The 17,505-nt window shown below is 35.9% G+C and overlaps 3 protein-coding genes across 3 annotated transcripts in view; 1 reads left to right on the top strand and 2 right to left on the bottom strand.

The window, feature by feature from the left end:
• LOC106868272 (zinc finger protein OZF) overlaps positions 1-731 on the top strand; it is a 5,665-nt gene extending 4,934 nt beyond the window's left edge. The window contains exon 6 of the mRNA XM_052976505.1: positions 613-731. Coding sequence (XP_052832465.1) covers positions 613-731 — 119 coding nt within the window. The remainder of the gene's footprint in view (positions 1-612) is intronic.
• LOC128250668 (zinc finger protein 883-like) lies at positions 6-6,031 on the bottom strand. Its single transcript, XM_052976233.1, has 2 exons — positions 5,679-6,031; positions 6-4,377 (listed from the first exon to the last, which is right to left on the bottom strand). The coding sequence occupies exon 2, from the start codon at positions 4,008-4,010 to the stop codon at positions 2,394-2,396; it is 1,617 nt and encodes a 538-aa protein (XP_052832193.1). The 5' UTR covers positions 4,011-4,377; positions 5,679-6,031; the 3' UTR covers positions 6-2,393.
• A 1,525-nt stretch (positions 6,032-7,556) lies between these two features.
• LOC106868270 (zinc finger protein 665) lies at positions 7,557-12,793 on the bottom strand. The gene is made up of 2 exons (XM_014913455.2): positions 12,625-12,793; positions 7,557-11,824 (listed from the first exon to the last, which is right to left on the bottom strand). Exon 2 carries the CDS (start codon positions 11,480-11,482, stop codon positions 9,968-9,970), a length of 1,515 nt encoding a protein of 504 aa, XP_014768941.1. The 5' UTR covers positions 11,483-11,824; positions 12,625-12,793; the 3' UTR covers positions 7,557-9,967.
• Between the last annotated feature and the right edge of the window lie 4,712 nt (positions 12,794-17,505).

The raw sequence follows: 17,505 nt of genomic DNA, 5'->3' as shown, positions 1-17,505 counted from the left end.
ACAACTTTAAAGAGATAATTACAATATTTAAATTTATTTCAATTATTGGGTTTACTATAAAAATTTTGAGGGGGATTTGGTTACTATATCAAGGCTGCTTTGTAGCCCCTTCTTCACACATAGACACACACAATCTTTTTGTTGAGGGAAAATTGGTTACTTAAAAAAATATTTAATAAGGTCCCTTGTAATTCCTGGCAGAAACTTGAAGCTTCCACTTCTGATCACCCTTACCTACTGGGTCATGAAAGAAGCAAGATCTTAATGAGAAAATTAAGATATTGAAATCTATTTCAATCATTAGGCTTACTATAAAGATTTGAAGGAGATTTGGTTATTATGCGAAGGCTGCTTTGTGACCCCTTATTCACACGCACACACACGCATGCAGAATCATTTTGTTAAGGGAAATTTTGTTGCTTAAATAAATATATACAATTGCAGCATGAAAGGTGTTTGTAGGCCATTTGAGGGCTTGCGGGGGGCTGTTGTATTCACTTCAGCATTTAAATTGCAGCACAGAATTTTATCAGAACCATTTCCCAGTAACCAATGTATTGTGAGTTAATTTTTTAAATTCATTTTTAATGTTTATAAATTTTTTCTAAACAGTCACTTGTATTATCCAACATATTCCATTACTTTTGACTCCTTGTTCAATCAGCTTCAACTCTTTATCTGATTATTTACCAAATAATTATTATCACTGCACCATTTATAGCCATTTATAAAACATTGTGTTTTTCCAGAAGTTTGCTTCTTTCTGATCATTGGTTACATGAAACATGGAGTAAAAATTTTTCAGCTTCAATAAAACACTATATTATATTCTATCTTTGGTCTTTGAGTTGTATTTTCTCCAGCTTCTTTTGCATCTGTATGCATTCACACATCTTTTACTCTCTGTTGGTTTGTTTGTCTGTCCATTTATTTATTTGCAGTTTCACACATATTTCAGTAGCAAATATGCAGTGTGTACTTGTCCAAATCATGGTGGTGACACAGAAAAAAAACAACAAAAAACAGGTGTAAAAAGCTACATGAAGGCAACATACACATCTGCCTAAGTTAACTGGAGCCATGCCAATGTCTGTGCAATGTGTGGGCATGGGGGGAAAGTTCTTGCATCCTTTACAAAACCAGACTTGGAGAATTTTCAGTGATCATCATCATCGTTTAACGTCTGCTTTCCATGCTAGCATGGGTTGGACGATTTGACTGAGGACTGGTGAACCGGATGGCTACACCAGGCTCCAATCTGATCTGGGAGAGTTTCTACAGCTGGTTGCCCTTCCTAACGCCAACCACTCAGAGAGTGTAGTGGGTGTTTTTACGTGTCACCCGCACGAAGGCCAGTCAGGCGATGCTTAACCCATTAGCAGTTATCCCTGTTGCTTTTTTGAAATCAAGTCAGTACCTTTCAGCTAGTTGGAAGGAAACAAGCAGGTTTGCGATGCTTTTACACCCTCTTCTATTACCAAGTCTCACACAATCTCGATGTGTATGCAAGATGCCATTCCAATCAACCTCTAGCAATCAAGTGAGTTAGATTTTCAACTGTAATCCTTTTCTTCTTTCTTTCACAGGTACACGACTTCATCGCCACCAGAACACAGGATTTTTATGCTACTGGCATAAATAAACTTGTTTCGCATTGGCAAAAGTGTGTTGATTCTGATGGTGTTTATTTCGATTAATAAAGTTTTGCTTGAGCCGAGATATGTGCATCTGAATTTAAAGGTTAAAAACTGCAAGAGCTTTCTTGACAACCTAATATATATATATATATATATATATACGAGCAAGACTCTATTTCGTGTTGCTTCAGCTCAATCAGCTGTAGAAATGAGCTGCAACATCACTGGTGCTAAGCTGAATCAGTCTTTGCTTTTCCCTTGGATAACATTGGTGATGTAGAGAGGGGACACTGGTATGCATGGGCAACTACTGGTCCTCCACAAATAAACTTGCTCAGACTTGTGCCTAGAGGGGAACTTTCTAGGTGCATCCCGTGGTCAGTCATGACTGAAGGAGGGCTTTACCTTTTATCATATATATATATATATAACTCTTCGAAACGCCAGTGTTATAATGGTGGCAGCTGAAGAAGGTGTTATAATGGTGGTAGCCTCTGTGTTTTCTGTACCTTGTTTATCATTTTGTCCATGTTTTTTTTTGCTATGTCATGTACCCAGATATGCATCTATATATACATGTAGATGAAGGTATGTACATATATATGCATATACTCATATATTATTTATACATACATATTACACACATGCGATTGAGTGGACAAACAAAAGAAAAAAGCACTTAACACAGTAGGAATTACATGTATTATTTAAAACTGTTTGATTTGGTCCCATGCTACTTCAAGTTTCACAGGCCTGTTATGGGACCTCAACTCCTTCAGGCTTCTGGAATGCCGATTGGAGTAATTCAGGAAGTGTATCTTTATACAGACAGGAGTCATTTGCTACAGAGAATGATTTGCCACACATATTAATGTGATATGGTTCGTCTCTGGAATGAATACGCTTGTGTTTAGACAAAGCACCACTTTGAGAAAATGATTTCCCACAGATATCACAGTGATATGGTTTCTCTCTGGAATGAACATATTTGTGTTTAGTCAAAGCACTGTTTTGAGAAAATGATTTACCACAGATATCACAGTGATAAGGTCTCTCTCCTGTATGACTGTATTTGTGAGTAGTTAAGGTACTATATCTAGTGAATGATTCACCACAGATATTACATCGATATGGTTTTTCTCCTGTGTGAATGTATTTGTGCTTAGTTACATCACTATTTTGGAAGAATGATTTACCACAGATATCACACTGATAAGGTTTCTCACCTGAATGCATACGTTTATGAATAGTTAAATGCGATGTTTGAGAAAATGATTTACCACAGATATCACAATGATATGGTTTCTCTCCAGTGTGTGTGTGTTTGTGAGTAGTTAAGTGACCTGTTTGAGAGAATGATTTACCACAGATATCACAATGATATGGTTTCTCTCCTGTATGGATATGTCTATGTTCATTTAACTTACTTTTTGCAGAGAATGATTTACCACAGGTATCACAATGATATCGTTTCTCTCCTGTATGCGCGTGTTTGTGAGTAGTTAAGTGACCTGTTTGAGATAATGATGTACCACAGATATCACACTGGTATGGTTTCTCTCCTGTATGAATGCGTTTGTGAGCCGTTAAATTACTTTTTATCGAGAAAGATTTACTGCAGATATTACAGCAATATGCCTTCTCTTTTTTAAGATTGCACTTCTCACCAGCATGACTACATCTGTTGTGTATCATTAATTGAATTGTTTGAGAGAATGATTTACCACAGATATCACAGTGATATGGTCTTTCTCCAGTATGAATACGCTTGTGCCTAGTTAAGGTGCTCACTTCAGTGAATGATTTACCACAGATCTCACAGTGGTATGGTTTCTCTCCTGTGTGTATACGTTTGTGAGTAGTTAAGTGAACTTTTTGAAAGAATGATTTTCCACAGATATCACAGTGATAGGGTTTTTCTCCTGTATGAATGTATTTGTGCTTAGTCAAATTACCCATTTCCGAGAACGATTTGCCACATATATCACAGTGATAAGGCTTCTCTCCTGTATGGATGTATTTATGTTTATTTAAATTACCGCCTTCAGAAAATGATTTACCACAAACATCACAGTGATACGGTTTTTCTCTTGTATGAATATACTTGTGTTTATTTAATGTACTTTTTTTAGAGTACGATTTATCACAGATATTACAATGATATAGCTTATCACCTGTCTGGATACCTTTGTGATTAATCAAATGATCCGTCTGAGAGAATGTTTCATCACGGACATCACAGTGATATAGTGTCTTGCTTACATTAATATCTTTGTGAGCAGCGAAGTTAACTCTTTGGGAAAATGATTTATCACCACAGGGCTGTAATAATTTTCCTATGTCTTTATGTGTCATCTTATCAGCAGAATCCATAGTTTTAGACTGTTATATATTTAATCTGCTTCTTAGAATTTTTCTTAATAATTCTTCTCTTCCACATAATTTTCCTTTTTTTTTTTTGTCTTAATATTTTGTTCTTAATAAATATATCTCCTTCGATATTTCCAACCACAGTGATCTTTGTTGATGTTCAAAGATGCAGCAAATACCTTTATAAAATTGTCCAAATCTAATTTAATGGCACAAATCTATTCCATTCAAACTTCAGACAGCAATTCAATGAAGATTTATATAAGCAAGCTTTTATCAGTTCTCTATAACATCTTCCTTTAGTCTTCAAAAGTTCTTAAATGTTCTTGATGCATTTTAAATTTCATTATGCTAATGCTATCTGAATATTCTGAAATAGAGAAAGAAACAATATAAGATTAAGAACAATATTTACAAAGCAGATATTCAACAACTGATATTTTACTGCATTATTTAGCAGAACCACTTAAATCTTTAACTCAACAATTGAACTTTACTCTTTAATTTGTCATAAAAAATTTTTTTTTTCAGTTAGGCATTTACTGCATAACCAAAAATATAAATGTACAAACGTGTCTAAAATTTTCTGTGAAGGATGGGACTTGTGTGATGAGCAATTTGTGTTTTCGTTAAAGAGTTCATAACGAAACAAGACCCAATTTCAACCACATATCAGAATGGAAACTCATAACAGCTCATAATCCAGGATAAAAATTTGTAATTTGGTACCACAACAAGAAATAATTATAACTGTTTTTATATATTTGAGCATCAAATCTTCGCTGGCTTGTACCTCTCTTTCCTCAACACTTCAAAATGTCTCGAGGCCTCAAAATAATGAGAATAGACCTGAATGTCATCATAATGTATTTTTGTTTTTCTCCTGAGTGCAGAAAAACTAGAAAACTGGTAAGTTTCCACATATCAAAATATCATTCGAACAAACAGCTTTGAAACTAATGTACATATAACAGCCATCGTTTTAATCAATTTACGTAATTGATTTTATAGCAGCTGTAAATTCATTTCATTAAACTAGAAATATAATTCTAACAGGTAATCTTCCAGTTTCGAGAGGTTAAAAAAGTAAATAAAATACAAGGGAAATAACTGAACGTCTTACCAGTATTATCCGTACTACTTTATTTATAAATAAATCACGTGATTGACTATCATAGTTTCTTAAGAGAAATCGAAAATGCCTCATGGAAGACCGGCTGCACAACATCTAACCCTAACCTTTTATTAAAAAAAATTCCGTCGCATGCTGTTTGTAAAAAGAAAAACACATTTTAAACTTTTATAAAAAAAAATTCCGTCGCATGCTGTTTTCGAAAAAAAGTAGTACGGATAATAAGTCGTTCAGTTATTTTCCTTGAATATTTTTATTTATTTCTTTTACCTCTCGAAACTGGAAGATTACCGAATGAACTTCCCTTGATACATTTCCGAAGGAGTAGAATTACAGTTAGGTCTCTTTTTCTCAAATTTCATCAAGATAATCGAACTCTAAAACATCGCACAAAAACATTTCCCTAAAGAAATATGCCTTTTAAACTAAGTTACGGGAAGCAAGCTCGGGGCGGAGGAGGCGCACATTCTGTATTATATCCATAATTCTCTTATATACATACATTATTACAGCCTTAAAGTAAACTTTGGCCAACTTACCGTTTTCAGATGCAAACAGTGATTATCGTATTTCCCTCCAAACTGTTAAAATAAATAACTCGGTGTTAGAATGAAGTTTAAAAAATGTTTCCTCAACTTTGTTCTGCACCCAATGTTCATGTAGATAACTAACTTCTTCAGCCGTAGATTCGTATCTTGTCACTACGAGGCAGTGACCTTATAACTTGCTGTTTCGGTATGAAATATGTGTCTACATATTAACAAAGTGTTTCTTGAGAGGGGATGCTAAAGATTGCGAAGTTGGTAGATAACGTGCTAATACTTAATAATAAAATTACGACTGTTTTAAATTTTAAGCTAATCCAACGCCATGACAAAGAGAAATGAATTAAACGGAGGTAAAGTTTGCTTAGTTAACTAATTAATAAAGAAGACGGGGCCAAATATTTTAGAATGTGGCGACATGGGACTGGTATTTGTAAATTTGAGGACCACTATTAAAATGTGACCAACATCACCGTCCAGCATCCTCTGTACGGACATTTTTATATGTATATATATTTTTATATTCATTAAAGCATCCATTAATTACCCATTCGATAGATCACTCGTAAAAGGTTGAGGACCACATATATGTTTTTGTCTGTCCCCTCTATGTGTCCTATTTATTAGGAATAAAAAGAAAATCTTCTGTACGAACATTTCGTTTTGTGCATGTGTAGCAGGCTGGATGTGCTGTGCCATATCAGGTCGATATGATGTAGCCCACTACGTAACATAGCGTATAGATGTAACGCTTCAAGGTTCTCGCGTCGGTGTAACCAGAGAACATCGAAGAATCAACACGAAGAAGGAAGAAATATTATTTACGTATGTTTATTCGTTTGCCCGACAAGTAGTTAAAGAGACGGTAGCAGTTCTAGTGATAGTGACAAGGTTGGATTGCTGATTAGTAGTTGATAGTGTAGAAAAAGTTCGTCTATCAGTAGAGAGTGAAAGAGTAAGGAATGCACGGTGCCGACTAGAAAGGATAAAGGTGGCGTCTCTTCTACATCTGCAAATTCCATGCTGGCATGGGTTAGACGGTTTGACTGAAACTGTTAAGCTGCAGCAGGTTCCAATCTGATTTGGCATGGTTTCTACAGTTGGATGCCCTTCTTAATGCTAACCAGTCCAAGAGTGTAATGGGTGCTTTTTATGCGCCACTGGTACGGGTGCCAGTTACATGACTGGTATCAGCCACAACTGTGATTTCACTTGGCTTGATGTGTCTTCTCAAGCACGGTATATGGCCAAAGGTCTCAGTAATTTATCACGTCTGTGAGGCCCAACGTTTGAAGGGTGCTTTTTATGTGCCTGTTACTTGACATTAGCATTATCCACAACTATGATTTCACTTGGCTTGACAAGTCTTCTCAAGTACAGCATATCGTCAAAGGTCTTGGTAACTTGTCATTGCCCCTGTGAGGCCCAACGTTTGGAGACCATACTTCACCAACTCGTTCCATATCTTCCTGGGTTCCACAGTTAGAGACTGGCACTCCTTTACACAGCTGTCCTTGTCTATACGCAAAAAGTGTAAGCATGACTGTGTGGTTAAGAAGCTCACTTTACAATCAATTGGTTACAGGTTCAGTCCCTCTGTACAGCACCTTGGTAAGTACCAATTGATCGCTGGGGTTGATGTAATTGACTTACTCCTCCTCGGAATTTCTGGCATTGTGCCAAAATTTGAAACTAATGAATAACACGGTTTCAAAGTAAACAGTTAAATAAAATCAGTTTAGAGAAATATGTAACTATTACTGCACATAGACTAAATCTATGACATCTACAGTTGATGGATGAGTCAGCACAATTTTGAGCAAAATTTTTTACATTTAAAATAATAATAGAATAATTCGAGAATAAATCAGATTTATTAAACTTCAGTTTATTAACAATATTTACAAAGTTGAGAATGAGAAAAGATTAAGAATCTATGGTGACATCTTGTATGGAAAACATGTTCAATTCAAATCAATATGCAAAGTAGTCATTGAGCCCCTTTTAACATTGAAACTGGCCATGTGCAGCCTCTCACGTATACCCTACAATGTTGTTCTAAGAATAAACAATCACATCATGGTGTGTTTATGTCCCTGCCACTTAGCGGTTCGGCAAAAGAGACCGATAGAATAAGTACTAGGCTTACAAAGAATAAGTCCCGGGGTCGATTTGCTTGACTAAAGGTGGTGCTCCAGCACGGTCACCGTCAAAAGACTGAAACAAGTAAAAGAGTATTTAGCATAACCCAGTCAAATGTAATGTTTATATATTCACTTTATTTTTAATTACTCATGCATTGTCTCATAGCTTTGAGATTTCAATGATGTGACTGTATTTTTAGAATGATATTGTAGTGTAGATGTGAAAGGTTGGATCTGGCCAGTTTGAATATGAACCCAAAGAATATTTGAGCCTGATATGACCAGTTAAAATGCAACATGGGAAATATATTACATAAATAAATATTAATATAATCAATTCATACTATAATATAATATACATACACACACACACACATACATACATGGTGGGCTAAAAGTCATGCACCAAAACATTCAACATTTTATTTATATTACATTATTTTATAATTATTATTATCATTATCACTCAAATTCCACCGAGGTTGACTTTACCTTTCATCCCTTCAGGGTTGATGAAATAAGTACCAGTTGAACACTGGGGGTCAATGTAATCAACTGGCACCCCCTACACACACATACACATTTCAGGCCTTGTGCCTATAGTAGAAAGGGCTACTACTACTATTACTACTAATACTACTCATTTCGTTCACCATGTACAAGCACATGTATATCAATCATTATTTTATTTAGTTTCAGAGCGTATTGAACTTGTTTCATGCAAGACTTTTGGCCCACCTTACATATTCTTTCAAAGTTTATGCGTTCATTTGTTACATAACTGTACATTGATAACATCAGTGATACATGAAAATACATTTATTCATCAAATATTTACCCACAATGTCAGACAAACCAGTTATATCTTTTCTCCCTTTAGAAAAATCAGTAAACGTTCTGAAAAACAATTTCATTAAAAATATCATTGGTAAGTTATTTCAACAATGTCAATGTAGCTGTGGTTATATAAAATATAATCATGGCAAGTTGTTATCACATTATTATGCCTTCTTTCTTGCCTCGATACGTTTGTGGTGTGTTAAAAAGGATGGTTTTCTCCAATGGTTGATTATATGACATGATCTTCAGACAAATTTTGCTAGCCACAGTGAACACAATACAGTAATGTGTACTGCATAAATTTTGTTAATGAAAATAAATGTTTTTACCCTTTTTCTCCTTAGTATGTCTTTTATGAATATTGTAAAGCAGTAATTTTAATGAGATTGCTTGATATGCCATCTAGAAAATTGGGAAAATGAATTTGATTAACGTTTTATGAATGACAAAAAAAAAATATGTAATGAGCTTAACATTCCTTATAGGAATATATTGATTTCAAATTTTGGCACAAGGCTAGCAATTTTGGGGAAAGCAGTAAGTCGATTACATTGAACTCAGCTGGTATTTGCTTGACTGGTACTTATTTTATTAATTCTGAAAGAATGAAAAGCCAAGTCAGCCCCAGTAGAATTTGAACTCAGAATGTAAAGACGACTGAAATGCTACTAAGCGTTTCACCTGGCATGCTAATGATTCTGCCAGCTTATCACCTTAGAAATATATTAATATTGATACTTTGATACCTTAACCCAATTAAGATACACAGACTGAGCATAAATAAATATTTCTAAATTACCCAATAAGAAAGTATCAACGTTCACACAATTAGTAACTGTACTAATGAGAGAAAAAAAAAACCCAACTTAATTTGATGAGTAGTGTTGTTGTTGTTGGCACTCCGTCGCTTACGATGTTGAGGGTTCCAGTTGATCCGATCAACGGAACAGCCTGCTTGTGAAATTAACGTGCAAGTGGCTGAGCACTCCACAGACACGTGTACCCTTAACGTAGTTCTCGGGGATATCCAGCGTGACAAGGCTGACCCTTTGAATTACAGGCACAACAGAAACAGGAAGTAAGACTGAAAGTTGTGGTGAAAGAGTACAGCAGGGTTCGCCACCATCCCCTGCCGGAGCTTTGTGGAGCTTTAGGTGTTTTCGCTCAATAAACACTCACAATGCCTGGTCTGGGAATCGAAACTGCGATCCTATGACCGCGATTCCGCTGCCCTAACCACTGGGCCATTGCGCCTCTATGATGAGTAGTGTAGCTGTGCTAAATTAGATATCGATACAGTCACTCTTCAGTATGAATAGCTACATGTCGAGTTAAGTGACCTTTATGAGAGAAAGATTTGCCACAGACATCACAATGGTATGGTTTCTCACCTGTATGAATACGTTTATGTATCGTTAGGTTATTTCTTACAGAAAATGATTTACCACAGATATCACAGTGATATGGTTTCTCTCCTGTATGAATACGTTTGTGAGTGGCTAAATTGCTACTTCCAGAAAATGATTTACCACAAATATCACAGTGATGTGGTCTTGCTCCAGTATGAATACTTTTGTGTCTTGTTAATTCACTATTTTGAGAGAATGATATGTCACACACAGCACAGTGATATGGTTTCTCTCCTGAATGAATCCGCTTGTGTATAGTTAAGGTATTCCCATCGGAGAATGATTTACCACAGACATCACAGTGATATGGCTTTTCTCCTGTATGAATACGTTTGTGTCTAGTCAAAACACCATTTAGAGAGAATGATTTACCACAGATATCACAGTGATATGGTTTCTCTCCAGTATGAACACTTTTGTGTCGAGTTAAGTCACAAGTTCCAGAGAATGACTTACCACAAATATCACAGTGATATGGTTTCACTCCTGTATGAATACTTCTATGTCGAGTTAATTCCCGATTTAAAGAAAATGATAATCCACAGATATCGCAGTTAAATGGTTTCTCACCAGTATGAATGCGTTTGTGGTAAGTTAAGTCACTACTTGTAGAGAATGATTTATCACAGATATCACAGTGATATGGCTTTCCACCTGTATGAATATATTTGTGTCTAGTTAAGGTATTGCCATGAGAAAATGATTTACCACAGACATCACAATGATATGGTTTCTCACCTGTATGAATACGTTTGTGTTTAGATAAGTCACTACTTGCTGAGAATAAATTACCACAGATGTCACAATGATAAGGTTTTTCTCCTGTATGTATACGTTTGTGGCTAGTTAAATAACTACATACTGAGAATGATTTACCACAAATATCACAGGGAAATGGTTTCTCTCCTGTATGAATGTGTTTGTGTTTAGTTAAGGTACTTCCGTGTGAAAATGATTTACCACAGATATCACAATGATATGGTTTCTCTCCTGAGTGAACATGTGTGTGGCGAATTAAGTGGCCTCTTTGAGAAAATGATTTACCACAGACATCACAGTGATATGGCTTCTCTCCTGTATGAGTACGTTTGTGTATAGTTAAGGTGTTTCCTCTAGAAAAAGATTCACCACATATATCACACTGATATGGTTTCTCTCCTGTATGAATGTGTTTATGAGTAGTTAAGTTACCAAGAGCAGAGAACGATTTCTCACAGATCTCACAGTGATATGGTTTTTCTCCTGTATGTGTATATTTGTGTATGATAAGGTTACCCTTTTCAGAGAATGACTTTTTACAGATATCACAATGGTATGATGATTTCCCTATCTCTTTTTGCATGTCTTTAGGAAACAAAAAAAAAAAGTTTGTCACCGAACACCTTAGGTAAAATTGTTCCCTCATCAAAATATGTTTTTCTTGTTTTCTCTTCTATATATTCCTATAGTGATGGAAGTATTTCTATAGGCATATTTCCATTGATATATATATATATATTTGATGGTTGTAAACACCTTTACAAAATTATCCAAGATTAATCAGTTTACAAAATCGTCATCTACATATTCCGGAAGAAAGAAAGTTTTTGTTAATCTCAGTTTGGAAGAAATATTTTCTCAAATTCACCACAGATTAATAAAATCTGGGTTATATCTGCTGTGTAACATCTTTTAGTCTTTAGCAGATGATAAACATTGGTTGATGTATCTGATGTAAAAGAATTTTAAGCAAGTGTCATTTGATAGGCTGAAATAAAAGAGAAACAGAATAAGATAAAAAGGATACTTAAAGAGTAATATTTTTTTTTTACTTGTTATGTCTGGAAGCGCCAGTATTCATGGCTTTTGCAAAGGTTATGACGACGAGAGATGGAGAGACAAGTGGATTGAGTGTGTCTCAGTAATGGAGGTACTGGAACAACCAGCTTCAAGGAATAGCAGCTACTGCAGTAGAAAAAGAAAAGAGACTACGTCTGTGGGTCAGAAGCTGGAGTAAGCTCTTTAGAAACTCAATGCCGAGCATCTAGATGTAACTTCGGATATCAGTCTTCCCAGATGCAGGAACACAATTCTATTGTGGGCCTCACATGAGCTTTGCAGAGGATCAGCAATTGTTGATGGGATGTGGGATGAAATATTTTCTGGCTTTAAGTACCTGTTTTGGGATATGCTATCGTCAGGGAAGCATTCCTCCCTAACCAAATGCCGGGCTTGCTATCGCTAAAGAGTATCGTCTGTGATAGCGAGATGGATGAAGGATTATATTATCTACCTCAAAGAAGGCGTTGTTGGACTTCGCAAACAAAAACTGATGTACAGAAGAAAAGAGGCAGCGGGGATCAAACGAAACGATGGGTCATACCAAAATTGATTAAGTGTGGAACATGAAGAGCCCAGTCAACACATTCTGCAGTTGTGCAATTTGATAGGAAAGTAGCGATCTCATGGATCGGTAGTTTAAAACTTTGAGATTTAACAGTGGAAGTTTTATGGCTTAGTAACTATATTTCTGTAACCTATTGATTAATTGTAAATATAAACTTTTACCTGAATCGTAAGCCTCCAGTATAGAATCGAAAATGTACAAATGAACTGGTAGATAAATATATTAAGGTATTTAAATATATGGTGATAATCTCGTAGATAACAACACTATTTTCACCTGACTTTATATATTTCTTGTTAATTTGTTTTGGTGATGCTAATCTATGGATGGCATGTGCTCAATATCCGGTTGAGCATGCGCAAAACATGAGAAAACTATTAATTAAGCAGACTGAATGACATGTGAATGAACTTGTATGCAGACGTACATCGATACATGCGTATGTGTACACCATTATACATAATGTGTATTGTGGAAGCGCAATGGACCAGTGGTTAGGGCAGCGGACTCGCGGTCATAGGACCGTGGTTTCGATTCCCAGACCGGGCGTTGTGTGTGTTTATTGAGCGAAAACACCTAAAGCTCCACGAGGCTCCGGCAGGGGATGGTGGCGAACCCTGCTGTACTCTTTCACCACAACTTTCTCTTACTCCCTGTTTCTGTTGTGCCTGTAATTCAAAGGGTCAGCCTTGTCACACTGTGTCACGCTGAATATCCCCGAGAACTACGTTAAGGGTACACGTGTCTGTGGAGTGCTCAGCCACTTGCACGTTAACTTAACGGATCAACTGGAACCCTCGACGTCGTAAGCGACGGAGTGCCACCTATAATGTGTATTAATTTGTGAATGCGCATATCCTAGTGGTTAGTTCGATCCCCACACCAGGCAGCGTGTTGTGTTCTCGTGCAAAACACTTCGTCTCACGTTGCACTAGTACCCCCTTCGATCAAGGGGAAATGTTGGTCAGCTCGCCTAACCACTGGAGTCTGACAAATACGGTTTTATAATTCCATCAAATCAACATTACCCCCTCAGGTGCATGGTGTACCACACGTCAGAAGTTGAAGTGACCGCAAAGAAGTGTGAGATATCACAATTGCAAGATCGTGGGTTCGATTCCTTGACAGGACAGTGCGTTGTTTTCTTGAGCAAAACACTGAAGCTTACATTGCTCATCACTTTGACATCTGACGTATGGCACACCATGCACCTGAACAATTAATGTCGATTTGATATATATATACACACACATACAGGGTGTGATAGGTAAATTGTCGCCATTTTATATTTCTAACTTCGCACATTGTTTGCTTTTCATTTTGTCGACTATACAGTATGGTAGGGCCAGTTAGGTACCGTCTGTGAGAAAAACAGCACCATGACGCAATTCACTCTGCCAGAAATTTGGAAACGACATGCTGTACTGCTTGGCATTCGCACCGGAAGCTCCAATACGAACATTTCAGTGTGTTTGGGCGTCAATCTGAGGACAGTCCAGAGGATTCAGAAACAGTTGGGTGAGTCTAATGGTGATTAGGAAGGGACGGCAGTTCGGAAAACTAACTCTGATCGTTCTGATAAGAAAAGAACTTCTGAACTTGTTGGTGAAATTCAGGCCATGATTGACAACGAATCCTCCAAATCAAACTCATGAAATAAACAAAGGTTATATGTTTTAAAAGAAGGTAGTGCATGTCACAGAAATGAAAGAAAGAACAAAGAAAAGCACAGCATCCAACAAACAAAAGTGTGGATATATAGAAAATAAAGGAAGAGTCTGCTGATGTTTTTCTTTTCTTGTTTATTAAATCATTAGCAAAATCGAGCCTTTTCGATTCTGTTTTACATTCAAGCTTGTTTACACATAATTCATTTTCTGTAATTCTTCTGTATTCACTGCAATATACAAATGCGTTTCATTTGAATATGAAACATTTTGGTACTTTAGTTTGATGTTATTGGTTCCATACTGACCTATTTGATGGCAGAGGTTTTATAGAAGCAACTGTGAGGTGGCGAACTGGCAGAAACGTTAGCACGCCAGGCGAAGTGCTTAGCAGTATTTCATCTGCCGTTATGCTCTGAGTTCAAATTCTGCCGAGGTCGACTTTGCCTTTCATCCTTTTGGGGTCGATAAATTAAGTACCATTTACACACAGGGGTCGATGTAATCGACCTATACCTTTGTCTGTCCTTGTTTGTTCCCTCTATGTTTAGCCCCTTGTGGGCAATAAAGAAATAAGAAGCAACTGTGAGTCTTCCACACACACAAATAAAAAAGAAACTTTCTCAGACTTATACACACAGATGTAAATAAATGATCAATTTTGAGCAATGGCAAACTCTGTCTACCCACCCAGAAAGGAAAATAATTTGTAATAAATAAACATACAGAATGATTATGAGGGTAATTCCTAATTAGTGACCACAGAGTCTGGTGGGGAAAAAAAAATTGATGGGAAAATAATTTAGTTTCTGTTTTTAAACTAGGAATGCACCAAATGAAGTCTACATTTCCAAAGTAGAATATATGGAAAGTAGCTGATTATTGCTTGGTTAGAAATAGTCATGTGATGTGCAGAATCAATCAAGCTGTAATGAACCAGATGCATGTTTAGATTTAAGCAACAGGAAGTTATTGTAGAAAACTGTGACATAAATTATTCTATATTTATTTCTGGGAATTATTTTTGAGTGATATGGTTACTGCTTTTTATGAATACGTGAATGTCTAATTAAGTGACCATCTTGAGAAAACGATTTACCACAGGTATCACAATGGTATGGCCGCTCTCCTGTATGAGTGCGTATATGATTAGTCAAGTGGTCATTTCGAGAGAATGATTTCCCACAAGTAACACAGCAATATGGCTTTTCTCCTGTATGAATATGTTTGTGTTTAGTTAAATGAACATTTTGGGAGAAAGATTTACCACAAGTAATACACTGATATGGTTTCTCTCCTGTGTGAGTGCGCTTGTGACGAGTTAAATGACGATCGAGAGCAAAACATTTACCACAGACATCACAACTAAATGGCCTGTCTCCTGTATGAATAAGTTTGTGGGTAATTAAATTACTTTCGGAGAATGATTTACCACAAATATCACAACGATATAGTCTGTCACCTGTATGATTAGTACGTTTGTGTTTAATTACAGCACTACTTTGAGAGAATGTCTTACCACAGATGTCACAATAGAATGGCATCTCTCCTGTATGAATACGTTTATGAGGTGTTAAAATGATTAGGCAATAAAAATGATTTTACACAGACATTACACTTGTATGGCTTCTCTCTTGTATGACTGTGTTTATGAATAATAATGTAATCATTCCAAGAGAATGATTTACCACAGACATCACAGTGATATGACTTGTAGATTATATGACTGTTTGTGTCTAGTTAAGTGAGCCATTTGAGATAATGTTTTACCACAAATTTCACAATAATTTGATATTTTATCTTTCTCTTTTGTTATATCAGCAGAAAAATCAATCATTCTACATTGTGTTTTATAATTAAGCTTGCTTTCCATATTTCTATGATCACCACAATAGGCATAGGTTTCTTTTCTTCTTCTCCTTTTGGTATTATATTTCTGCAAATATTCATTCTCCAATGCTTCAAACAAACTGTGATCTTTGTCAATACCTGATGAGGTTGCACACTGACTGATGAATTTCTCCAAGTTTACATCTATTCAACATCTTCCTTTAGTCTTTGAAATATGAGCAATGTTGATGATGTGTCCAAGATACAGACGTATTTCATGTCAATGTCATCATATATTCTGAAATAAAACAGGAATACAAAGATATAGTTAAAAAATCTAAAATTCAGTAATGAATATTTTACTAAGTTTGTACACTAACAAACAATAAGTATAAAATAGACTTTTAGTTGAACAAAGTAACCCTCCGTTTTCAATACTGTGGACTGTGAAATATGTGTATGTATGTATGTGTGTTACACTAGAGTATATGTAAATATATCATCGTCATTTTTGTTTCAGCAATCACTGTCCAATGCTAGCATGGGTCAAGCAGAATTTATTGAGGCACATTTTCGACAGCTGGACGTTCTTCCTTTTACCAACATTTTTTCACATTTTCTATTCAATATAGTCTGAATGAAACTAAATATAGTGGATCCATATTTACCCCATGTTTACAATTTCTTTAGGTGAGGGGATGAAAACTATTGAAGAACATGGGTTTTTGAAAGAAGATTTTTTTTAATGAAAGTCATATTGTTTTAGAGTGTGTGTGGGTGGTGGGATATAATTTTAATTGTGAAAACTACGATGAGGGCTGGGATGTTCACGAAATATATTTTGCTCTAAAAATGCGGATTACAGGTTACAGAATATGGAATCTTACTATAACGGGCGTTATGTCCCTCTGTCTGTTTGTACTCTCTTCACGATCAAATGGCTGGACCAATGGTCAAAAGGTTTCACAGGATTATGAAGGAGGTAATCAGGCAGGTTTTTAGCGAAAAAAATATGCAGAAGCATGATTATTTAGTGGATAATGAGGGTAATTGTTCAGTTTATGGGCGTAAAAAAAAAACTAGATAAAAATTAAGGGGGAGATGATTGATAAAAGAAGCAAAGGGAAGTAAGCCAACTTACTTCTTCACTGAATTACGCCATATACGAAATTTTAATTTAGGATGACTTTATTAAGAAATAATTGTGATGGCTTTGGTTCAGAATTAATCGGTTTACGAACAATTACCAATATTGAGTTTTGTATTCATAAATCACCTTTGATTTTTTTTGTTAAAATTCCAGCGACGAGGATTAACTTTGGATTCCACCCCCGCCCTGTATAGTTTGAATTTAGAGGCTTTAGATTTGCGATACAACCTCTTTTTTTTTTAAATTTCTCATCGTAGATGGACAGATTACAAAAGATTCTGTTCGCACATTCACAGCAAACAAGGCACAGGGCCAGACTTTAGACTGTGTGGGTGTATTGTTTTGAAAATTTTGTTTCGGATTCCTACGTTTTAGACTTTGGAGATTACGAATAT

Source organism: Octopus bimaculoides, chromosome 24 (genome assembly GCF_001194135.2).
Source record: "Octopus bimaculoides isolate UCB-OBI-ISO-001 chromosome 24, ASM119413v2, whole genome shotgun sequence".
Lineage (NCBI taxonomy): Eukaryota > Metazoa > Mollusca > Cephalopoda > Octopoda > Octopodidae > Octopus > Octopus bimaculoides.
The sequence above is the reverse complement of the archived record's forward strand: the minus strand, read 5'-3'. Positions and strand labels throughout refer to the sequence as shown.